General features: G+C 37.3%; 1 protein-coding gene across 11 annotated transcripts in view; it reads right to left on the bottom strand.

Annotated features, from left to right (window-relative positions):
- PICALM (phosphatidylinositol binding clathrin assembly protein) overlaps nucleotides 1-26,918 on the bottom strand; it is a 66,500-nt gene extending 39,582 nt beyond the window's left edge. For 7 of the 11 annotated variants that reach the window (XM_088159266.1, XM_088159260.1, XM_088159262.1 and 4 more), the window contains exons 1-2: nucleotides 26,531-26,848; nucleotides 677-819 (exon numbers count right to left, since the gene is read on the bottom strand). In XM_088159266.1, coding sequence (XP_088015392.1) covers nucleotides 677-819; nucleotides 26,531-26,660 — 273 coding nt within the window. In that variant the 5' untranslated portion in view covers nucleotides 26,661-26,848. Of the gene's footprint in view, nucleotides 1-676; nucleotides 820-26,530 lie in introns of all 11 variants that reach the window. The other 4 variants (XM_014875731.2, XM_014875733.2, XM_014875734.2 and 1 more) reach the window with 2 other exon arrangements.
- Between the last annotated feature and the right edge of the window lie 57 nt (nucleotides 26,919-26,975).

Below are 26,975 nucleotides of genomic sequence, written 5' to 3'. Positions count from 1 at the left end.
TCCTTATAAACATTTTCTAAGAAAGCCTTTGAAATTTTTTTTTCCGCTTTTTTTAAAGGCAAAACATTCAAGCTACTGCTATGCTTGGCTTGGTATTTCAAGCAATAAGGCCCCACAGGAATTCAAATTGTGAGACAAAACAAGTTTATTCCTTTTTGTGTAACTTGGGGTTATGTTTGTTAAATTGTTCAACTGTTAACAGTTTGGTGTTATTTCACCTTGTCCTAAGGTGACCCTCAAAGCCAACTCATAGGCACACATTTGTTTGCATTGTAAAAGATTAGGGGGTGATGGTAGAAATTATTCTAGAATCAAGTTATCTAGGAGAAAAGACTAGAGGGTTAGGTAAAAACAAAGGTAAAAATGTTTCCATTTTTAGCTTTTAGAATCCCATGTGAGTTAGTTTATCTTGGGTTTTTTTCTTTCATCATTAGAATATGAACATAGAAAAAAGTACCCTCAGCATTTGGGACAGTTACTTTTTACCCTAGAACTGCACACTTTGAATTAGAAACAATGGAGACAAACAGAAAATTAGATCTGTGTTCATGCAGACTTGGACCCAAAAAGGCAAACCCAAAGATTGTCTTACAAAAAGAGTTAGTGGAGGCATTTAGCTGACATTTACAGGAATGAGGAGATGCAACTGTTCTCAGACACATCATTTTTGTATTACCTCATTTCCGTACACCATTAGATGATGGGTTGTGATAAGAGATTTGAAGACCACTACCCAGCTACTGTTTGCAGTTCTTTCAAATAAACTGTCTGCCAGTTGTGGGATGTTCACATTCATCTCATTCGTGCACTGGATTAAATCTGCAATAGAGAAATTTCTGTTATAATCAGTTCTGTGAAGGAAAATCAATAATGTTCCCTCAAAAAATCAATACGTTCATTTTATGTAGTAATATTTTTAATGAAAACTGAGGGGTTTTCCAGTAAAATAAATATTGAAGAGCACCATGGCTTTGGTCTATCAGAACTTTATAATACAAAGTTCACTCTAATCACTGCCAAGAGTCAACTGCTTTTGCAGCTGCCTGAGAAGGCCCTGGAACAGAAGCACCATAATGATTTACACTACCTCTGACTAACAACTCTCAGCTTTCAAACATCTAAAGTATTAAATAGCAAAATAATTATTACATGGTATCATTTAATTAAGTTTTACTGGAAGATTATGACTCAAATTAACTGTAATCTCAGATTTCTGGCCTCTTAATGGATCAGTAAACCCTTTCAGACACTGGTTCAAAGTGAGTAATAAGAGATGCAAATACTGCTTAGTCTTGATACAATGCAATCAACACCTTCAAAAGGGCAGAGGAATTGCTGAGTGGAAAAAGGAGCTTCTAGCAGCAATGCCAGAACTGGACAGATTAATTAAGTTCAAACAAAGTTGGATTGTTAATGAACAAGATGGTTAGGAGCACAAGACCTGAGTTTGGTTAGCTAAAACAAAGCTTTCCAATTTCTGTTCAGCCTGGACTACTGTCTCACCTATGTAAATATGGGGAACTATACTTTCAGTACGTCCAATAGAATAATGTATCATCATCCAGTAACTTATTTCCAAAGGCTGATGAAGGAAAGGATGACTTAAGATCACGACACTATGTTGACAAATACAACAGAAACAACTATATGATAATACAGCTTGCTATTATTTAATATGAAGCTTAACTTAATGCAACATAGTAGTGATGAAATTTTTCCACTGTTACCACTCCAAAAATAATCCAGTAATTTTCACTCAAACTGACAGCCCTGCCAAAGGCTTTAGCTCAGTAACAATCAAGACTTCCGAATATCCTCTGCCTGCCTGTCTAAGGACTACCAAGGCATACTGGAAACACCCTTTTAATCTGAAGGCAAACATTGCACCTTTGAAGACAGTTTTTCATCTTGCTATAAGCAATCATTCACCTTGAAGGACTCCTAAAAGACAGGACCTTCCTTCAGCCAGAGCAGCAGGTAAGCACAGCTACCACATACTCAGAACTAGTATGGTCAGAACTGAAAAAGCTGCTATTTACATGTTTAAATATTAAAGGAAGCAAGCAGGAACTTATTTCCACATTCATAAATGTAATGAGATGGAGAGATTAACATTCTTTTATCTACAAGTAAAATTGTGATGAGTACAGGTATTCATGACCTCATTTTTAAGTCACGGTTATCTATTATTGGATGATGATTTGGGGCTGTTAAGACAATGCCAGGATATTACTCAGCAAGAACTGAACTGGATCATTAAAACCAAGCCCTGCAGCTTCTTCACCTTCAGGTCTTCCCTCCTAAATAATAACACAAGCAGTTTTGTGCAAGGCTATCTGGCAGGAACATACATTAAATACAAAGGTATACACATCACCAAATGTCACGTCATACATTTTGGCATGAGAGGTGCAAGTGCATATTACAAAGTGAGAACTTCTATTCTTAAATGCAACATTTGCCAACAGTATGAAAATATACCAAAAAAAGAGGTGGCACTTGAAAATCCACTATCTAAAAACATTTTAAAAACCCCACCCCGAATAAGTGTCCCGTGTAAATGATATTTTGTGCTGGGAGAAATGTTTTCTGAAATGCCACTTTGAAATCATTATCTGTTGCAGTGTGTAAAAGAAAACGTGCTGACTCTGTAACCCTCAGAAAATCATCCCCCACAGAACTGATGAGTGTTTATGTGAAAAGCATATGAATGAACCTGGGGGGGGCACAGAGGGAGAGAATGCAAGCAGATTAGGAGGAGCCAGTGACCAGCTGGGACAGAACGTCAGCAAGAAGAGAAGTACAGAGGCAACCCCAGCCTTCAGTGGAAGTAAATTTGCAACCACAAACAAGGGAGTCACTACAAAACTGCAGCTACTACAAACTAAATTTAGTAAAACATGAAATTTCTCTCCAAAATGCTGATTGAACAGATGCACAACAATCTGGTGTGTCTTAATACTTCAAAGCACCTGCACCATATACACTTCAGAAAAGTTAGATCTCTCTGAAATGTTTTTTGAAAGTATTTTCATGAGCAATGCTAAATAGGTAAAAAAATATTTGCAAAGCTACACCCAAATTAGAACAGCAATTTTTGTGTTGTCTATACTATAAGTAGTATAGTACAGACAGCAGAAGATGGTATCCTTCATCCCACACTGCTACACTACATCCCACACTGCATATACAATGTTCTTACTTGTTTATCCTATTCCCACAAACACCCTTCATTAAAGGAGAGGAACAAATATATAGTTATTTTCACATCCTACGCTTAACACAAGTCGTCTCACACCCACCTATGAAAATACTAGCTATGTGTTTGGAAACCTAAGGGCCCCACAGCAACATATCTCTAGATTGCTACTTACTGGAAATGCTATGAACATACCACAGGCAGGTGTATAACCAAAGGGTACAGCACTAAAGGAACAGCTTTCATCTTAGAGCAAAAATAGAAACAAACAAAATAATCAAGAAAACAAAGGATAAACCGTGGTGAAAGAGTGATGTCTGTTTCATTGATCATCTTGTTATGGGAATCGAGGAGGAAGACTGAATAGTTACCCTCATCAATGCTACAGAAAGGAAAGTAATTTTATGTATTGACCTTCTTCAGTAAGGCCCAGAATACCTCACAGCAGAAAAAGAAACTCACCTGGGAAATATCAACCACTTAAAATCATAGAATTCTGCGATTCTAAAATCTGTTAAAACTTTCACAGCATGAGACACACAGCATACAGGTGTAAGATAACAAATGTCATTCCTTGTTTCAAAGAAGGCAGCAATTAGCAACAAGAATCTTTAGCTTGCAGTTGGCTGGGAGACTTATATGGGGGAAGCTTAGACAGCAACGAATGCACAGTCCTACCCATGGATGTGGCTGGGCACAGCCAAGGGAAAGGCTACCAGGTTGCCCAGGGCTTAGAGCACATGATGCACAAGAAGTGGTTGAAGGAGGTGGGTTTATTCCACCAGCAAAGCAGAAGGCTGGAGGCAGAGAGAGGGAATATAAATACTACCTTCAATCAGATATTTCTTAGAGATACAAAGAAAAACGATGAGAAGCAAAAGGGAAATGGTCAGGCACCAGAGCCCATAAATAGCCAGATCTGTTAAGGTCTAGCATGGTTCAAAAGCTGGGGTTAATCACAAAACCTGAGCTCCCTTCCTATTTAAAGCAATTTTCAAATCTATGCAACATCTATGGAAAGAGAGAATAGAGGCAGGCACAAACAGAAGTGAGTTACAAAGTAAGTTCAAGTTGGAAACAAGTATCAAGTCCAACAGGTATTCCTAAAGATCAGAAACCTTAGACTTAAGCGAGTGACAAAATTTTTTTGAGAACACCATTTACCTATCCATATGAAATCATGTATCAAATTTCAGCAGAGGTTTCAGAGCCAAAACTAGATTTTCCAAGAAAACACTTGTAGGTTGTTTTTAAACAGGGTGTAGATTTTAATTAAAGCTTTCACCACCAAGTGACTTTCACATAATTCATTTCTGTTTGGGTCTTTTTCCATCAAAGCAAGGGTTTTACAAGAAATTATAACAAAGGTCTAGCCAACACACATTTCAGCAACACTTTGAGATTTGCAACTGCACCTGTACCAAAGCAAGCCTGCCTAACCCTGTTCAAGTTACATACTGCAAAACATACAGTACAATACTGTACAACACTCAGGCTTAGAAAAATAATATACTTGCAACTCCCAACCAAGAGTTTTACTGCCTTTCAACCATTCAGCCTTCATTACAGGAAAGAACAAGCAATCCATTGCCTTATGCAATTCATAGTTACCAGGTGAAAGAAGTATAAATGTGCAGAGTAAAAGAAGAACAGGACTGAAGATTCATACACAAGAAAGAACGAGCAATCACCTACACAAAGTAGCTACTACGAGGCTATGATTATAAATAAAGTATGCTGTCTACTCCACGTTAGGCATGTAGATGTGGATTAGCCACCCCATGGTAAGAGATCATGAGTCTTGACCCATGGCAAACATGAGGCAGTCAAGCTGGATAATAAAGCATCAAAGGCATCTGTCCCAAAGTACCCCAGAGAATGTGCGTGCTTTCAGCATGTGCCTGTGACCTAACTCCTTGTGCAGGACCTCACTCTGCACCAGGCAGTCTGCTAAGACAAAGTTATGAACAACTGGTTTCCTTCCCCACAAAAAAGTGCCACAAAGTATACTGAATTAGTCTTTGAATTCTTTTCCCAGAATCTTACTCAATTCACAGTAAGATTATGAAGAACCTGGCTGAGAATAGCTTTTGTTAACAGTTTAATTTCAGATAGTTTCAGACTGTGTAATTTGTGGAAACTTGATGAGCAGACTGAACATAAGCCAGATTTACATACTTCATGTACATGCAGTACCTGATTATTTCCAATGGTTTACCTATATCTCTCATTTTGAACAATATTTCTATTCATAAGTATCAATCTGAAAATATTTACAAGAATAAGATCTTCTAGGCCAGGAAGTGTGTCCCACACCCCAGTTACTTCAAAATAGGTCAAGCAACTGTGACAGATATCCATCCTGTTAGCTACTGCTTTTTCATCTTTTATACCACAGATACTACCTAGAAAAAGCAAGTAACTGGTTATATTCTGCAAGTTACTGATAGTTGTACCATTTAAAAAAATACATATAATGGGAGAGACAGTATCCTTTCAGTAAGCAATTGAACTACTGATCATCCAACATGAGTAGGCAGATAGTGCCAAGAGCTAAACACATTACATCCTTCAGTTAAAAAAAATACAGGAATAATAAAAGAATATTTAAATACATATTGGTGGATCCAAAGAGCCAATACACATCAGATCAAGTTGACTGGTAAATTTAAAATTGAAGTCAACACAGCAAACTTGTTTCTCTTTTTAATACAAAAGGAAATATAAAACAATTCTTGCATGAATTAATATTCATGCAACTTATGTCCACATAGAGGAGTTCAACAGAACATACTTTAGTACCTTTCAAACTGAAGAGATAGCATGTTATGTCAGTGGGCTGACACTCACGAGGGAACACTTGTGGCTAATCACTTGTGACCAAGGACAGTGTTTATCCTTAAGATAATTTTACTTAAGAGTGTGGATTTCCTTATGATCAATTCCCCTTTCACCTAAGGCCATGCAAAACAATACCTAGATTTGAGCAAAAGATTTAACAATTATTGATATAGGGCAATTTTGCTCTCCTGTAAGAGACCAGTTTCTCAACAAGACAAAACATTCAAAGCTGACACACTTTGATTTTATCGTACTTTTGGAAATGAGTGGGAAAAACGCTGGTGTCTCAACCCAAAAGCTGAAACAAAAAATAAAATACTAATGGAAAAGACAGTTATCTACACTGCCAATACTCAAGTTAAATTCCTTTCTCCGGCTGCCTAGATTTCAATTCATATAATGATTTTCAAATAATACCAGTTTCTTCTGTGGTAGGGTCTCATTTTCTTCCTGTTCTATACAAATATTTGATCACTGGAACAGAGCTGCTCCCTCATTTGGTCAGCAATCTTAATCAAAATGCAAATGGCTGAATATTAAACAGCTAAAACATTTTCAAAGAATAGGTGAGAAACCAGCAATGTGATCATTTCCCATGCAACAATGCACTGTGTAGCAGCAGTTAACACTGACAACTTTAGGAATTTGGTGAAAAATTTCAGACATCAGAAGTCAGCAAGTTCACATCAAATTGGTTAATGATACGAAAAATGATTGGTTTTACGCCACTGAGTAGTCAGCCACTAGACAAAAGATTGCTTCCTTCAATTTTTTTCTTAGGAATAGTTACAGCAACCTTTTACTATTTCTAAACAAATTTTACAGGTTTAAGATCAACATTCCTCTGCTTACCCCTAAAGAGCTCACAATCTATATGCCCATGTACATTTTAAATAGTCCCCTTGCACGTTCTGGGAAAGCACACAGGCCTGCCACCATCTTTCCTTCCTAGAAGGACATTGAGAAAGTTTCACTAGAGGGGGAAAATACAGGTTATTGAAGGGGGGGGAGAATTAAAGAAATAAACATGTTCCAGTTACAGTAATGTAACATTTGTCAGCAGATCTGAAATGAAGGAGAAACTGAATTTAGCATCAACAAAGTTTTTCATGGTCCATTTTTATTTCGTTATTTACTGAACTAGAAGTGTCTTTTTAACCAAAGTGGGTTGCATGAAATGTAACATAAAATACTAGAAATATTTAACCTCTGCAGAGTAGATATTTTTCCTGGTTGTATTTTTTTCTTCAAATTTCTGTAACAGATCATCTTCCTTCTTTGATTAATTGGCAAGTCAGGGTAGTCCCTTATTTCCAAAAGTTCAGTAAAAAGTATCAAGTAGAGTTTTTCAACTGGCTACAGATGAGAATAGATATTTTGGAATATGGAGGCTATTTTTTCTATTCACCTTGACACAATGATTGCGAAGACTGTGCTCTAATTTTATCCAGTTACAAAATTAACAGAATTGCAATGACTTCATAAATACATACCAGTTTTATTCTAGCAAAGCTCTTTGAAAACATTTCTAGAACATATATAAACAATGTTCTCTAATATTTAAATACTAGGAGGACTTAACTGTGCCAGGAAAGGACATTTATAAAAACTTCAAGAAATCAGAAATACCAAAGTAAGAACAAAAGAAAAAGGTTTTCTGTAAAATCTATAATTAAAATCTACTTCTATAGATTAACAGTTCTGTTAACTGCAAACTCTAACACATTCAGATCTGATTCTACACGTTCCAACAGACATTTTAAAAGCAGACAACTTAATGCAGGCATATGGTAACTTTCAAAATAATTTCCCACTTCTTCCACAGGTGATGTCCTTATTTAAATATGGGAAATAGGATGAGAAAGTTCCTGGATGTAAATAAGTACTTTTCATTATCGAACTAATCAATTAGTCTAAAAATAATATTCAGACTAATTCTTGACATTAATGCAAACGGGTAAAATTGTAATTTTTAAAACACTGATTTCTTCCTCAAAACAATACATTAGGTAACTAAAAATTAAGCTTGTGCAAAAAACAAGGATACCCCAAATGACATACTGGAGTGATCAAACGAGACAGTGATGTTAAATGTCATTCTGAGCCACTCACTAAAGGACATTTAATCTGCTGAATTTAATCTGAAGAACATTATATAACAAGCATGTATTTCAAAACTGAGTAAACACTTCAGTATTTTCCCAATTAACAGAAAATATCCATGTTCGCAGTTTAAAACAAAATAAGTTGTAAACACTCTTTTTTCTAAGTTTAGGTTTGTTTCTCTTCTGAATAAACCCATTTGTACCAAACCCCTTCCCTAGATGTAGTTTACTAAATCAGATTGCCCCAGGGCTTCACCCAAGTCCCCTTGAGAAAGTGGACAAGGAAATCTGGACCACACATTCTTAAATTAAGAATAAGAATTCACACTGAGAATCCTTTCTCTGCATATAAACAGCATCTTAACCGTTACATGCACGGACTCGGGAAACAATTTATGGAAGAGTTAAAGAAACCTGAGAAGACTCATTCTATTCTGAGCTTTCCATGTTTAAAAAGAACTATGATTTAATCTAATTTATATTAAATAAGCAGGATAAAAAAATGCAGAAAGATGATTTATTATAATGTTGAATAACTTGTTCTATAGCCAAAGGTTTATATTTTCATTTCATCAAGCTGCAACGTGCCTGTTTCTTCCAATTCAAACGAGACTATCATGTTCTCTCTCCTACTTAAAACCACTGTTTCTTATTGGAATTCTTAGAAATTACTTTACATCTCCATCAGTAACCCTGTGAACTCAGCATTACTGCCTCAGGTATCTTTTGACTCTACATTTTTCTCATATGGCAACACTGAGTAACTTACTACTTCTGTTTGAGACCTGTGAAAACTAAGACACCTTCTGCAAAAAAACAGTAAAAATTAGTTCAGTTGAACAACTGCTTTCAATGAAAAATTCTCTGAAAAACAGTAGTGCCTAACAAAACTCAACAAATAAAACATTGGTAAATGAAATAGCAAAACAAGTTAAAAATAAGGGAAGCACAACTCAAACCATGTAGGTCACATGACTTTCCTTTTTCTTTTTTCTTTATCTTAATTCCTGCATATGGGAAGGTGCCACATTACCACTTGATTTAATATTCATAATGATTATTCAAACTCCTTCAGTTACAAATATTGTGGAAATGACAAGTGTAGCTATGTTACCTTTCGAGAACTGATTTCTCAAGACAGACTTGAACATTGCTTTTGTCTAAACTTGCCAAGTGCCCCATCACATTTTAAACACTAACATTAAAATACTGCTAAATATTGCCTCAACAGCTCCAGCCACAGATTGTAAATATAACATTCTCATTTCTAATACATTTATATATCATTAATCCAGAAACAGTTACAACCAGATTTACACAAGCATTCAGTGTACCTTGACAGCATATGAACAAGCTTGAGCAGTTTAGAAAATGAACATACCATCACCATCATTCTTGCTCTTATCTGCACATCTAATCAGATATATTTCTCCTTGGAAAAAAATGGAAATTTTAGGCTGTTCAGTTCATCCTGCAAGGACTCATGTTACACTTTCAAGACAAGACAAGCTGATTCTCTAAAGCTCAATGCAAGAAAATAACCTGAACTGCCAGATCATCAGAGCAGAATAAATTACTTATACACACATTTAGGATCACCGACCTATAAAATAAGTCATGTTGGCCAGAACCTCTGGACAGCATATAAATTCCAGTCAGTTCCTGCAGACTCTTGACTACATATAAGGTTGTTGGAGCCTGGATTCCTCTGAGGAATTATCTTCTGAAGACACTCAGTTGTGGAACCACCATCAGTGACAATTAGTTTTGTTCAGTTTTATGTCTTTTCCTTTCCTTCTGTACATGAAGAAAGGCTATTAAACTCCCAGCTGACCAGACTTGGAGCAAATGAAATTGGCATCTATGGCTACTGCTACAAGTTACCCCATTACTGCATTACCCTAACATTTCTATCATTCAAGCTGAATACAAACCATAGCTTAACTCACCTAGATCTTCAAGCAAGTTTAACACATTGCAGAAGTTATTTTAGATCAACACAAATTATTAAGATATATAACTCACAGGATGTTTTCATGACAACTCATGAGAAAACAGGGTGGTCCCATTTCTGTCTCTACCTGCAAACATTTACACACACTTCCATTGCTTATGTTATGTCAGCCCCAGTGTACTTCTCTGAACCATACTAACTTCTCATAGTAGAAAAAAAAATACAACCCCTGACCTCAGTGGTGGTGGGTGGGATAATGGGGATGACACATGAGGTGACACAACACAGCATAGTTTTTTTCTTATCCTACAAGATAAAAAATGGCTCAGAAAAGACCAAAATTTGCAAAAGCCGCAACAAGAAAAGGAAATTATGACATGCAAAGGTAAGAACAACAAGAGAAAAAAGGGAAGTGGACAAGTCCTCCCACTTTTGGCACCAGTGAGTGACTGTTACTCAACCATCCCACTACAGTCATCCTCTCTGCTCTTCCAAGATGTCTGCCTCTGCCTTCAGTGGTTACTGTACATCTCTACAGTTCCATATTTTCTTAGATTAATATCCTTAAAGTCTGATGTTGTGGCGCAGATTAAAAAAGAAATTCCCCTTGTGCTTCTCAGTGGAGACAGAATATCCACACGCCATAAAAAACTTCAACTCACAATAGAAAAACTACTTTTTTCTTTCTTAGTAATATATTTTTTTTCCAGCATTTCCTAACTTTTCAGTGTTCTTAATTCATCTGACCTCCTCTGGATTCTCTACAGTTTCACCGATTTATAAACACACACACGCATATAAATGCATATATTTATTTATATAGTAAAATATAGCATTCAGGCTAGATAATGGAAATTGGTTCCTTCTACAGATATATGGAGGGATGCCCATCTTTCCTACATTCTCACATTGGTGGTTTATAATGAAAATTAAGTGAGCCAAACCCTCTTGCAGCATTCCTGCATGTTCAGATAATCCTTTTAGACTCAAGTTTTACACTTTCCTTACACATTTAGATCTCTGCAAGCATTTGTAGAGCACGACTCCAATTTATCAGTGTAACTTCATCTTCGAATCTGGTTCTGAAGAGCAACTGCAAATACTTCCAAAACAATGCAATTCTCTGTTGACACACAGTGTGCACCAATATACCAGTTACTAATAAAAAGCATCATTAGAACCACATATGGACATATTCTCCACTTTAAGTACACTCCAAACCGTAGGCAAAGTGTTTTAAGCAATCTGTATTGAAGTAGCACTCTCTTGCTCCACTAAATTTGAGTCAAAGAAAAAACAGTAAAACCCATGGTCATTACCTGCATCTACCAGTTGTTATAACAGGAGAGAACTATCTTCATTAAAATCTAAAAACACTAATCAATACAAAAGTATCTAAGGTATATTAGTTACCTTTCTAAAGATTAATTTTCCAGCTGCCACCCACTCTTAAGAGTAAATTTTCTCAAAACAGAACAAATCAACAATTGCTTCAGCTCCCTAATACTGAGAAATATGCAAGACATACCAAAACTACTGAATACTTTTGCTCTACATTCAGTTCCTATACTACTCTTTAAAAGCATTTTAGCATGAAATCTAGTCCAAAATAATTATTAGCTCCCACACATACACTAGCACATTATTCTCACTGAAAAGTATCTGTAAACTTAGAGCCTTGATCCTATCTTTACAAACATGCTTAATAACAGGCCTATGAATCACATTTTGAAGAGGATTGTTGATTAAAAGATGAAAAATGTCTGCATCTATCAGCCAAGTAACATAACAATTCTTGCATAAGCTGTACATTCAATTTGAATATTTAACCCACTGGCCTAATTAAACCAGGGAGAAACCAATATTCTTTTTCACTGATCATATGCTAATTTCAATGCATTCATGAATAAAATTATGAATAGTTCTTTGTTCAAGATTGTCAGTATTTCCAGAGTACATAGCTGCAAACACTTGAGGATGCACCCCATTTCAGGTTCTGACAAGTGACAAAGCAGGTACATACCCTAAGGGTTCTCTATGAACACTGCTGTTTAAGAATATATTAGCACAGGTGGCTGGGCAGCTTTGATTTTGAATGACAGCCAGCCATTGGTTTGAGATTGAAAAAAAATTAATATGTTAGTGTATCATATTAAATTAATATATTAAATATTATAATAATTAATAATAATATCTAAGTATCCAATATCATATTTATAGTGTGAATAGTCACACTATAGTGGATGGGTGGAAGCACGATGAACTGCATTAGGTGGAACATTTTAACTCTGATGAAAACTAATTGTTTTGAAAATTGCATAGCTTTAACACTGCTTTTATATACTATGGAAGCATGAAGGTATTTCAAGCAGCCTGCATACAGTATCCTATGATTTCACCTTAAGATGCATAGAGAAGGTATATAACATGGTTTATAGATAGATGAGAGATCAGTATGTGATGCAAGAGATATTAAACCTCGTGTCTCTTCATCACTGTGTACACATCGAATGTTATCACACAGTTCTGTGTCTCTGACAGGAATAGTGCCCAAACCATTTGCATACTGTAAAATTTTGGTTATAGTATGCACTTAAAGCCCTCTCTTTCTGCTTCAAAGAACCTGTAAATGTTCTATAGTCATTAAACCTCCATAAAGCAAAAAACAAATTGTGCTAACAGACATATTTTTAAAATAAGGCTTGTGAAATACATGTACAAGCTGCTGTTGTACTGCCAATAGCACATATCCAATCCTTGCAGATTGCTCTGGATACCTCCTGGATGCAGGCATAGTACCAACAAATGCCTTACCTGGCACCTTGCTAGCAGTGGTACAGCAACATTACTGTAGCCCTGCCCACTGGAACAAGTAACCCATTTTGTTAACAGAGGACACCACCAAACAGAAATTCTCAATGAGCACACCTCTACAGGAGTTCTGCAGCAAGACAACTTTTTGAGAAGATAAGTCTGTAACATAACTAGGGCTTGCTTCAGTATCTAACCCTCCTCAATCCTGCAAGGAACTCCTAATCTCAACTTTAGCTCACCTGGTCACATGGCATTCAGACAATATCTGTTAAAAATTACACCCAAAGACTGTCAAAGTACTGATCACAGAACTATAGAATGGCTTATGTTGGAAAGAACCTTAAAGATCATCTAGTTCCAACACCCCCACCACAGCACTCTCTGGGCAACAGTGCTTCGCCACCTTCTGAGTAAAGAATTTCTTCATAGTATGCAATTTAAACCCACCTTCTGTCAGTTTAAAGCCATTTCCCCTTGTCCTGTCATTATCTACCTATATAAAATGTCCCTCTCCCTTTTAACAACCCCCTTCAGGTACTGGAAGGCTGCAGTGAGGTCTCCCCAAAGCCTTCCTGTATCCATACTGAACAACTCCAGCTCTCTCAGCCCATGCCAACTTCCAACATCTGTGACTTCCTTGATCTTGCATTACAGAGAAGCAAACAGAGAAAACACCAGACTTCACACACTGCATGTTTTGGCAGTAAACACTTGTAGCACACTTTCTGAATCTAAAGATATGTGTCTTCTAAATATACAGAGTATCTACACAAGTGTAATTTAGGTGTTTCTTACATGTTTACCTTCCACATCCCTTTATTCTAAAAGATGCACCAGAAAGCAATTTTGTATTAGTGATGTACCATCACACTAGAGCACAGTGAAACTGAAACCAGTGAGCATAAACACGAACTTGACTTCCTTCCACCACATCTCACTGAACACATCTTTAAGCCAAAACATTCCAAAGACCTTTGTAACTTTGGAATTATTCACACACACGAAATTCACATTTTCTCTTTGAACAGTGGTGCAGCATCTTTAATTAGTTTAATAGACAAAACTAAAGACAGGAGAAAACCAAAGCCATCTGACCTGAGGTTCTCCTACTTCAATACTTGTCTCATTTCAGTAGCTCAAAGGTCTTACTCCAGCAAAGTTGTTTGGAATGTGTGTTATTCTCCCCCATCTTAAAAGAAGATTTTGGAAATTAGATTTCCTTCTGGACAAAATCTAACTCTGAGCACGAATAGCACATTTTTCCTGAATGCCTTTGGAAGCTGTCAAGAAGCATGTATTTAAGTTAAAGGAGTTATATCTCTGTATTTGCCTTCCTCCATCAGTGCCAAAGCTACCAATGAAGATGTGTATATCTGATGCTTGGTAGATATCACCCTCTACAGCTTCTGGTTAAGTACTGGAAAAAACTGGGCTGTCTGGTTAAATACTGGAAAACACCCAACCAAAACCCAAACTTGTAATTGTGTGGAAGTAGGCTTCCTTTTGTCAAGAGTCCATGCTAATACGTTGTGCAAAACAGCTGTACTGTCAAGAGAGTCTAAAGGTGTGCCAGCATCTATTACAGGTCCTTTTGCCCCTATAGTATACTGGTTAAAAACCAAACACTCCACATTCTATTGCTATCTATTTACACAGATTTTCAAAACTAACCTGATAAAGGGAAGAAAAAAAAAACTTGGAAATTTTTGCACCTAAGACCAAAAAGGTTTAAGCCATATTCTAAAATGGTTTGATTATTACATCATGTTCTTCCAACATCATAGATTCAAAAATTACTCATTCGGGTTCGTTTTAATATAGTATCAAAAGTCCAATATATAAAATTACTGCAAATGGTGCTTTTCTGGCATAAAATAAATAGAACAAGTCCAAATGATTTTAATTTTTAAAATGAGTACTGTTTATTACAAAACAGTGCAAATGTTTTTCCTTATAAATAGAACAATGGTCAGCTATTGGAGAAAACCTGCTCAGATGATAGCTTTAACACAGATTTTTACTACGAATAAACTTCACACACATCATACTACAATCCAGCTAAGCAGCATTTCCTGTTTTGTATGGATCTATGTATCTTACTTTTCTGTGGGTCTCTCCATAAATACATACAGCAGCGTCCTGTCAGATGATCACTTACAGCTGACTAAACAGAGCTTAACAGGTTTCCATGTAGTTCTGATTTAAAGGCTTATTAACAATGACCTAACCAGCCCAACAAAAGTGGAAGAACCTGAAAAGAGGGGAAAATAAGGCAAAGACAGTTGAATCATGGGACTAATAAGTGACAAACAAAACATAGACTTCATGAAGGAGGTTTGACAGGGAATACTTTTTTCTTCAAGTTTCTATAGAAGAAGCTGGTCAACCTCAAAATAGTAACCCTCAAGATTAGAAACTAAAAACACTTGCCCAAAGGTTGCTGCAAAAATGTCCTTACCAAATCTCAGTTAACAGACCAAGGAGGAAATCAGTTTAGACTATTTGTCTATTATATCATATAATGAATTTTCTTAAAGAAAAAAAAATAAACTCCTGACAAAGTATCTGAATTATTTGAACTACCAAAGCAGCAAATTCTTAAACTTCAAATATTTATAATTCAGTGAAAATCAAACACCATCCTTCTCCTAACAAAGTGACTGGCAGAAAATCACACAGGCCAGCACAGGTTTACACAGTTGGGTACTTGAGCTGGTATCTCAGAGACCAAATAGACTAAATTTTATACTCCCTGGTGTTATATGAAACAGTCTGAGCACACAGTTTTGCACAATGTGGCTGAGATTTATCTTTCTCTATACTGAAAAAAAAAATTTCTCTGCACACCAGACGTTTATATGACTTCTGTCTACTCCTAAGTGAGACTAATCTTAATTTTTCCCATCAGGAATAGGAGAAAGAAGCACAACCAAGAAACTACTCTTTCCATGTCAAGGCTTTTGGTGACATGCACAATTCTAGTCATTTTGGTTTAAAAAGTGTCACTACTTTATAAACTACCATATTTTAAGCAACAGGGAAAGTTCATGATGCATGGATTTAGAGCACTTCTGCAGCCACTTTAATGCAAGCTCCATCAATTCCATACAATCTATTTCACTTTTTGCACTTATAAGTAGGTGAACTAATTAAAGGAGATCTGTTACTGACAGCCACTTTTGCATCTTTTCTTTTGACCAAAACAGGATCAGGTTTTGACACGAACTGTTAGAAAACTGGATAAAGCAGAGCACAAGAGCTTAAAAAAACAACCCAAAAAACCCTCTCTATCCATAAAAACAGAGATATCACCACAAAATTGTTTCAACTGACACTCATGTACTGTGAGTGTGCAGCTCTTCCATGAAGGGAGGCAGTCAAGCAAAAGTACAGCTAAATTCTTCCATTCTATTAATAGAAATGTTGGAAATGCCTGCCTAATTTAGCTTTTATTTCCTTTTTCAATTTAGACTAACATCTCCCATGAGATATTTGGAGCTCTCTGACCAAACAAGACTCACCCTGGCTCATCCCAAGTCCGTCTTCAATACACATTTGAGTAGCACTTTTTTACGAGGGCACAACAAAACCATTCCTTACAGACCATGTCAAAGCTGCTCAGAGTAAAAACTTTAAAATATGCTGTGATAAGAGGTTAAGATGGTGCAGGAACAACCTTCATTTAACATGCAGAGTAAAAAGGAAGCTGAATTTTTCCAGGACCATACACTAAGCATTACCAATTTTCAATAGATAAAGCAGATGACCTTACCAAGGGGAACACAACCTTTTTACAACACCACTCTTACGTCTGAGTTTCATAAATCCAAATCAATTCTTTTCCTCATGCCTCACTTTTAGAGACTGTTCCTGAGCCCTTCATTCGTGACCATGTGGTCATCAAGTTTCACAAACTTTCAGAGCCAACAGAGAGTTTCAAACTGTTAAGTCTGAAACTGGATGGGTAAGTGGAATTGTATACAGAAAGAACTCCTCAGTATCCACAGCTTTCAGCTGGGAATTTCTCTGTTTACCATGAACAAAGACATGTCCCTAGCACAAACAGCCTCTAAGATAAACTAAAGCCAAGAGAAGTAGGAAATAACATCTGCCTTTCAGTTTTCAGTAAAAGGAAAGAGATCTTCAGCCAGGTTCTATCCTTAAAATTAAACTGTTTCATAAGAAAAGCTCAAAAAAAGGCAAAAGTTAGTTATTCCTTTTACTTCAAAGTAGTGTTTGTTCATTGGTTAAAACCTCAGAGAGCTAAAATGAACATGGAACTCTGGTAAAACTATGCATTAAGACATCTTGTGTCAGCCCTAGTATACACCAAGAGGCTGACCACATTCCTGTCTACAAAGACTCCTCATTAACAGTTTAAAATAAGGACAAAAGCATCTCCTCCAACTCACTGTATCTTACAGATCATTAAATATGAAGAAAGTCTACTCATAAACCATGTGTAAACAAAAAGAAAAAAAAAAAACCCAGCAAAACCAGAGAGAAAAATCAGCCCCTAGAAATGTATGAGCTTCAAATTCATAACAATGAAATTCCAAGCATATTCAATTCAAATTCATAGCAATTAAATTCTAAATTTCAGAAGTTAAATTAACTATGCTGTTCCCAAGTATTTGAGAAGTAATACAAAAACTTCTTTGGATTTCCATCCACTTACACACCAAATTCAGCACCAAAACAAACTTCATATATTCCAGACTTTTAATGCAAAATAATCTGCTTGGAAATTGATTTAATTTATGTTACATTTCATAGGCTTAAATGATGCTACATAGTGGCAAAGCATTTCAATCGGACTGGTCAGGAAAAAAGCTTGGGCTAGCTCCTTATTAATTATCAATCTAAAAATAAAAGTCTGTATCCAGATAACCATTTATCCTCAAAGCCCAGCAAACAGGGTACTAGTCCCTGTGTGTGAAAGAGCTTATAGCTAAGAGTTGTGCATCCTGAGCTTTTCCATTCAAATGCTAATCAAATGTGACAACTTACTATACATGACATATTAGTAGAAAAAACTACAGTCCATAAATGCAGAGTTGTTCATTTTTGGGTTCATTTTTTTCTTTTATTCCTATGATTAAAATCCACTTCACGTGTATTTTTGATACTCTAAATCTTTTTCTGCAGTACTGCACTGTAACAATCATGACTGAAATGCAAACACCCTAGGGAGAAATAATTCCTAATGAATATAAGACAGGTTATTAATATATAACAGAAAAACTGATTTAAAGGATAATAAATCCAAATTCAATCATTTTTCATCCATCTGATCAGAGCATGGCTGTATCAATGAAAGCTAAGGGACATAGACATCCAGAAAGTTTATTCAAAATTGAAATCTACCTAAGGATTCCAGTATATTTCTAAACAGTAAAGAAACTTCACTTCTGAAGAGAATAAAAGAACACAAGGATATTGTTCAAAAAGACATTTTTCTTTTTTATGTGCAGCTAGGGTTTGAATTAGCTGTGGTTCATGATGAATAAAAGGTAATTGCAAGTAAAACACCAGAATTTCAGCCCTAAAACTTACAAACTGACATAACCACTTACACAAAAATTAAACTCAAGTGCCCCTTGCGAGACAGAAAAATTAAAGTATTTCATGAGTAAGCAAGACTGTTGAAGCCAGCTTTACATCAACCCAGAAATGAAGAATTGCTTTGGGAACTACAACTGTATGAGGCTGCAATGCATAATCAAGTAAATATTCCTAACAAACTGATTTTTAAATGAAAGTTATTTAAAATATCTCCATAACAGTATATATACTGAATTATGAACACCAACGGCTTCTAGCAAATAGAAAAGGGGACAGAATTAAACATGATCAAATAACACCACTATTCCCTGTATGGAGACTTAACCATCACAACAGTTCAATCAAGGTTTTACACTTCACACAAAAAATGAGGTCAGATCTAGAATACAGAGTCGCTGATTAGAAAAATTCGTAAAGTTTAAAATAGGTTGTAATGTTGGCTGAAATTACTATGGTAATACTGGGCAGGGAGAGAAGGAAAGGGGATAAAGCAAATTCAAGTGTGACCCTATTTCCAATTAAATACTGACCCATTTGTCAGCAAGAGTGAACAAATAAACCAAGTGCAACTGCAAGCAAATGTAGGTGAAACGGTGATGCAACTTCTGAACATACAGGAAGAAGTGGGGAAGAGGAGGACATGGTACACTAAACTAAACCAAAGACAAAAAGCACGGACTTGAACAGCAAAAGAGAGCTACAGAAACTCTTCACGTCACTTTAAAGGTCAGTATCCACCCCAGAAAAACCCAAACACTACCAACAGGAAAGCAAGTTACAAGCAGCCCTTAAGAACACCAAGGAACATGAAGACACCAACTTCTACCTTTTGACAGCCAAGACATTCAACTTTTCTGGCAGATAAAGTAACAAATCACAACCAGGGCTGCTCTGAGTGGATTGACTGCCAGATTGAAAGCAAAGACTTTTTTTTATTCCCTTTAAATTTAAAATAAGTATTTAAACCATGCTTACCTCTATCTATAGCTTTGTAACCTGAGTTTAATTTAAAACTTTGTATGTTATCCACTTTGAGTCTGAAATCTAGTTTACTATAGTAACTTCAGAAACTTATGCTGTGCAGATGAATACCTGGGTTGGTTTGGGGTTCATTTTTTTTGGAACTAAAGTAATTAAGGAATTATAGGAACCTCATTATCACCTTTTTATAAATAGATAAAAGAATACAATTTTTTACAAGTTATTAATATGGAAAATTTGTTTATACATTAATTATTTAACTAGGAAACAGTGTTATTAAGGATTCACAATTTGTGCTTTAAATTTTATTAAATTAACTATTCAAAAAATCAAGAAAGGTTACAAACAATGCAGATGCTTTGTTGATGTCATAACACACAGCCAGCAACTGGAATAGCTAAGCTACTGCAGGCACCATATTTAGAGTAAATATGTGAAATACCAGAGCAGTTTCAACCCATGCAAACTTCTCACTTCCCACATCAGCAAAAGAATCAGTCCTGCTAGAATGGCATCGCTGCTGGAGCATACGAATGTTGTGACTGAAGGACTGCTTGCTTGGGAGAAAGCAATAAAGGATAGCAAGAAAAGATTTCAAAAGTATCTTTTCAGGAAAAAAAAAAGGAGATGATGAGGAGAACTCAGTGAATTAACACAGGTGTGAATGAAAGCATAAAGAAGAGCTCAGAATGAGCATAATTCTCACTTTGTGAGGTTTTTCCATTTATTTTAATTTAGACTACTTAGGTCATGACCTGCATAAAAGTCTCAGGATTTCTCTTTATGTCACCACTGTTAACTCCAGTAAATTGTCTTATGCTTCATTCTGTGAATTAACATGCCCAAGTCAAATTTGAATGTAGATCTTCTTAATTTACACTCTCTCTTTTGAGGTAAAACTTATAAAAGCCTAATTTACCCTTGTATAACATTGCAAAAGATCCAGACAAGCATTACTTTAATAAAGCTCCTTTAGCAAAATAGCACAGGAGATTTTTAGTCACAATCAGAAAATCCAGCGTATTTGCTAAATCTGCATGAAACGCTTAACTTCATTAAGTTATTCTCACACAGTTAAATACAGCTTAATTCCCTAATTTCTGAAATCCCAATACCCGATTTGTGACATATTACTCATAACTTGGATTTACTGCTAGTAGATGTGAGCCTACCACACCTTAGTACTGAATTTACTAACATTATTTTTAGGTTTAGAAACTACCAGCCAGTTGATAAAGCTCTGATATAAAACTAGGGGTGAAATACAAAATAGAACAATATTTCTTCTTCAAGTTTTGAAGGATATAGTTTCTTTGAAGCCACTAAGAGTTCATAACCCACTCATGATCAGATTTCACAAAGGAGAAAACAGCCAGAAGAGCAAAGAAAACACCAAACCCAACAATTGTATAGCAACACAAGCTTCTTTCCACTTGATTGCATTCTTTTTTGTTAGTTACTTGTTGGTTACTTTTAACCGGCTGAAGATATAATCAGTAATATAATCGCTCTTATACCCAAGTCTTTGCAAGATAACATTAAGCTCCAAATTGCAACTATTCCCAGAGTTGACTTTGACCAACAGAAAATCGAGATGGTTAAATTCACATACTCATGAACAAAAAGCAAAGTTTGCAGCAGAAGAGTTTGCTAAAATGCTCAAAAGGACACATACTTGAGAATATTGCTTTAAACTTGTATTGCAAACCACTTGAAAATATTAAATAACTGCCCCAATGAAGGGCTTCAAGACTTTATAAACAAGTCATTACAATTCTTACCTGATTTCTTCTATGATGCTTAAAAAACAGCTACTTCACAGTTTACAGAAAAGTGCACATATACTACCAGTAGTAAAGCTACTATGTGCTATTTTAAAGCAGTAATTGATGTGTGAGATACTTTGAGTGAAAATATTTTAACAGTACTGAGAAATTTCAATTTAAGGAAGCTGTTCAATAAATTAAGCTTTCAAATTCAAAAGGTGTCTCTGCTTCAGAAATAATGTTACATTTTCCAGAGGGAGCAAGACATCAGTAACATTTTGTAAGTGAACTTTCTCAGAATTCTACCATCATCAACAAATCATGTACTTTACATAAGGCAACAAACGTCAAAGTTGGGAAGCTTTAAATTCCACGTTGGTTAAGTCATCTCTTGTATTATTATGCAAACTACCACTACTTTGTGAGACAAGTCATTAGGGACAACTTAAAACTTTCACATCTACAAATCAAAAACTGATTTTAGGATTAGGAACTGAAGACTGAAATAGATCATTAGGTCACAGGCTGAACTACAAAAGAATGCTTCTCCCAAGCGTCCCTTTTAGAAAATACAAGAGATGACTGCACTATTAAAAAACAAAACAAAACAAACTCAACTAGAGCTATAGCCCAAAGTTACATGAGACCTGAATAATCATAGCTGATGGGAAACAATGGCGGTATGAAGAGTCACAGGAAGCTGATTGCAGGCGTCCTACAGCTTCTCCTCCTTAGCTCCTGCCTCTTACTTCATCTCAAGCAGAATACTGCTTCAGGCTAAGTAAAATAAAACAACAGCTGCACAACTACATGGCTATTCTTTCTGCAAATGAGCAGCTGTAGTAGAAAATTGTCCCCCTGGCAGCCAGGAGGACTATGATAGCTCTCATAGTCTACTAAAAGGCAGGAACAAATATTCCAAAGGAATTCCTGTAAAAAGTAAGAAAGTTGGCTAAAGGAAGAAATGAAGGAATCAGAGAAATAACTCGGAGAGAAAACTGAATACTTCAAAAGAAAGTTGTAATAATGCAATTATCTGTATTTGAAATAATTAGTTACAAAGAACATTTCTAAGCAAAAATAACAATCGATTGCCTCCAGAAATTTGAGTCAATTACAGAACGGGAAACAAAGCTGCAAGAAACTTCAGGTGATTCTGCCAAAACCAGAGACAAAATATGAGTTTGTTGAAGCACTACAATACCATAAAAGGAATATGGATAATCTGTTTCTTCTAGAGAACACAGCAGTATCCACAGAACTAGGAGTTAATTCACCTCATCAGCCAGTTACACTTGAGCATGTAAAGGCAAGTGAACACTTACAACGCTGGTTTTCCCAGCTTTTCTACAAATGTCTTGGGTGATTCCGGGAAAAGCAAGAATCCTTGTCCCTCAGTTCCACAAGTTACACGCTTTGTACCATCTCATTTTGGAACAGAAGCTGTCCCCAGCACAGACATCAAGCAAGTCTTTAGCTGGACTTTTCTCTGTCCTAGTAGTAGCCTCTAGACAAAACCAAAGCAGCTGACACTAGTGGTTTAGGAACTAAGTTCCCAAAAAACTCCTTCAAGTTTACTTTCACTTACACAGATTCTCACAGACACCTACCCAGCACAGGGCAGGGTTCTGGTCTACTGTCTTCCTTAAAAATACATATTTTCTTTCACAATAAGAAATCAAGGAAATTACACTCTGGCTTAATTACAGAGATTTCCTGTTAAGAATGGGTAATTACAGCATCACAACTTCCTTCCAAGTCACCCGTCCACATTCTCCTTTAAAGAGGGCTACTCCATTAGCTACAAGCAGATAGGGTTACTATGCCACGCTCATTCAAGAGGCCAGCCCTAAATGCATATCACAACAAAGCTGTTTTAAGTACACTCCACAACATGCACATGTACACAAACATTTTTATGCTACTGAGCTATCGCTGCTACAGAAGTTTCACTCAACCAACCCAGTGAAATCTACTTGGCATTAACTTCAGATATTCCTAATATTAATGTATATCCAGGTATTCCTAACATTAATTATCCATCACACATACATACATACAGAAGCACACCTCCCTCTCAGAATCATGTAGAGAAGGAGTGAAATCTGACAACAAGTTTTCCAGCACCGTTTATATTCCAACAACCTAAAGCACTTGCTCTTAGCATCACTATCTATCACTCAACGTGGAGACCAAAAGCTAACTACAAAGAAAGGGTTGTATCAGTCTCAGTGCAAGCTAAACCCACAAACCAGTTTAGAGCTCCCACTACTCAGATAGGTGTAAAAACTGGGACAAAGTCCTAGTGGAACTAGGTTTTCTGTACAAGAAACTCAAGAACTATGCTTTGAGGGTTTCAAGGCTATTAAACCTGATTACTGTAAAACAAGTAAACCATCATAACAAAAGTAGCATTTAGATTACCAAACAGAATCCTTAACCCAGCTCTAAGGCTGGACCTTCAAAGCAGAAGAAAAAGAAAGTATCATGGGCTCAAGTATACAGCCTCAAGATGATGTTACTACCCATCATAAGCCATGTTTCTCTGTAAATTAGAACTCTTTCTCCCTCAAACCAAACAACTAAGCTTTGTAATGGGAGAGAAAGCAGTCTTCGAAGTATATTGCATTTTAATCATCATGAGCTAAGAAAAGAATTCGCTTTTACCTTCCTTGATTAAGATAACCATCATTGAAGGAAATAGAGGTAACCTAGGATGAAGAGCATTTCAGTTCTCAAACTCCATACACTGTCAAAAGCAAGATAAATAGGAACAGGAATAATAATGTTCACAAGTATCTATGTTGGCCTTCTCTCCATTTTTATGGGTTAACATGAGGCTGAGCTAGTTAAATCTGTTCATGAGAGCTCAAGCTTAATGAAAAAACAATTTCAGTAACAGGACAGTCAGATCTTGAGGTCTGTACAAGAAATACAGTAACAAGAATGTATGTCATGGTTACAGAACATGATACAAAACTAAGAGTTCATTACAGGACAGTATAGGAAAAGTCAACTTATCCACCCACCCGGGACACAATCTATAGTGAAGTTTTAACTGTATTATCATAATAAACAATAAGAAAAAACATTAAGGCAGCATGCTGCCTATGAAGACGGTATATTACTTGTCATTTACAATGAGATGTCAGTTCATAGGATTCACCAAGCTAAACGGTTGTAAAAGGAAGATATGCACAAATAGTTCAGAACTGGGGCTTGAGTCACAGCTTGTGTAAAAATTATTTATTTTAAAGCATACAACCATACAGGGTATGAACAAAGAAAAAGTTCAAAATACAAGACCATGTGTCATTTCCTGATGCCAGGAACAGAGACTTCTAACAAACATATTAGGGTAGCATACAAAACATCTAGCCATGATCTATTTTAACCACTAAAAAGAGGGAGTAATTAAAAAAAAAAAAAAAAACAACAACAAGTTTTATTTGCTTTGCTAAAAGAATTCTCAGAGAGAGGCAGAAAGTAAAACTCCTGACAGTCTAGAGAAGAAAAAAGAAACAGAATTGGTCTTCTCATCCAGCAACTACCAGACAGCTTTCTAAGGAAATCCAGGCACCTTTCTGCAGCAGCACACTGGAGGTCTCCATTAGGTTGTCTTCCAGCAGCCCTGTTCAGAACATCACCCTTTTACACACATACACCCCCACTTGAGGAGCAGTTTTCTGGCCAGCTTCATATTCTTTTCAACGAAGCTTATACCACAAGATAATTCAGCTCCTAAATGTCTTATTACTGAAACTGTGCTTTTAGCACTATTACAGGCTAAACCGGACAAGGTTTGTTTTCCAGAAAGCCTCACTTCTGCTATGTGAAATTCAGTAACATCATGATTTCATACATATGCCATATGACAAGGTGTTTTCTCTACCTGCCAATAAGTAACTCAAAGCCCAAAGATTTCCTCAGTGTTCTAACACCCTTAGCTAACCAAAATTAACAAGACCACTCAGTTATTATCATCTTCAGCCAAAAGATGAAATGAATGAGAGACTACCAAAAAGAAACAGAGGTAGGTGTTTTGGGGCTACCTTAAAAAATTAATCACATTGCTCTCAGGTACTTGCAGAACAAGAGTTTCTTAAACCTTTAACATGCACACATTTTGGTGGAAAGAAGAAAGAACTACAGTACAAACAATCTTACTACTATCATCTGGAGTGCTCATTTGGATACAGAGCAATTCAGAAGGCACAAACTCAAGACTCACGAAGACTCAACCTTCTCCTGCAGACGTGGGTGGGAGGAATGGAGAAAGCACACATATAGAAGGCATTGCCACACAAATCTCTCCAGTATCTTTTATTATATATTTGGGAAAGTTAAAGGGAGTGGGGGAGGCTGTACTTAAAAGGCCTAGAATAAACAGATGCAAGACAATCAGGTATTCAGATCAAGAACTTCCTCAGTCCTGTGACCTTACAGCTTCGTGGGAGACACACTAATGTGAACTTTGGTGTTCATCATTCTCTTCATAATCACCTGGACGGATTACAGCTGATAGAAAATCTTTTAAGCCTTCCCACCTTTGATCTGTTCTTAATAGAAGCTGAAAAATGGCCAGACCCTGTATGGTATGTTAAGATCAGGTACTCGAGTTCTAAAGAAGTCCTCTTAGATACATCTTCCCAACTGAATGGGACAGACTAGAAAGAAGACTAAGAACATCCCTACTGAGAGAGATCTGCCTTCTCCTTTCAAAAAGTCGTTTCACATATTTTCCTACATGGAAGATCTACATAATTATTAAAGAAGGATTTTTTTTTTCCCTGATTACCTGGAAAATAATTAAGACAACTGATCAGCTATTCCTTCCTGAAACTCCTGCACCTCCTCTAGAGAATGGGGGAGTGCTGCCCTAGCACGACGCAAATGAGATCAATTAGTAAGGAAATTGCAGCCCATTCCTCTGCCTGGCCTCCGTGGTTCTCTCTCTCTCCCAAAGAAAGGGGTATGGGGCAGGTCCTGTCCTTCGTAAGCTCACATTGTCCGGGGCCCTGTGTATCAGGAAGAGCTGGCAAGGCCCCTTTCGGAGAGCACATACACTGAACAGCCTCTCCCAAGCTCTCCATCGCCACGTCCCCGACCCTACGCCCCCGCCCTCCGGGTATGCCCTGTGCTGAAACCCTGAGCTCCTCCGCCTGAGGAGGCTTCCCCGTCCCCACGAGGCCGGTGGGATGGGCGGTAGCCCCGCAGCGGGACCCCGGGACAGGCCGGGCAATCCCGCTTCTCGGCGGGACGCTCGGGGAGATCCCTCGGGCCGCCGTCGCCTCCCGGTACTCACAGTCCAGGTGCTTTTTCTTGGGGCCCATGACCTCGTGGGTCGTGGCCTTGCACACGGTTTTCGAGACGGCCGAGCCGGTCACGCTGTGCTGCGCCGCCGTGATGCGGTCGGTGAGGCTTTGGCCGGACATGGCGGGTTCGCTGGCGGCGCTGGAACCGAGCGCGGCTCCGCTCCCTCCTCAGGGGCCGGGACGGGAGGAGTCGCCGGGGGGATGGAGCTGCGCGGGCTCCTCACCCCGCCGTGCCGCAGGCGGCCCCCGCTCCGCCCTCAGGGACGGACCTGTCACCCGAGCAGGGACCCCTCCTCCTCCTCCTCCTCCCGCCCCCCTCCCCCGGCCGCCGTCCCCTCCCCCTGCGCGCCCGCCCGGCCGGGGACAGGGACACGCACTGGGCGCCGCAGGAAAATGGCGGCGGCCGAGCTCCTCCTCGGGCCTTGCCGGGCCTCT

The sequence above is a fragment of the Sturnus vulgaris genome, chromosome 2 (genome assembly GCF_052056855.1).
Source record: "Sturnus vulgaris isolate bStuVul1 chromosome 2, bStuVul1.hap1, whole genome shotgun sequence".
In the NCBI taxonomy this organism is placed as follows: Eukaryota; Metazoa; Chordata; class Aves; order Passeriformes; family Sturnidae; genus Sturnus; species Sturnus vulgaris.
This window is presented reverse-complemented; position numbering and strand designations above follow the sequence as displayed.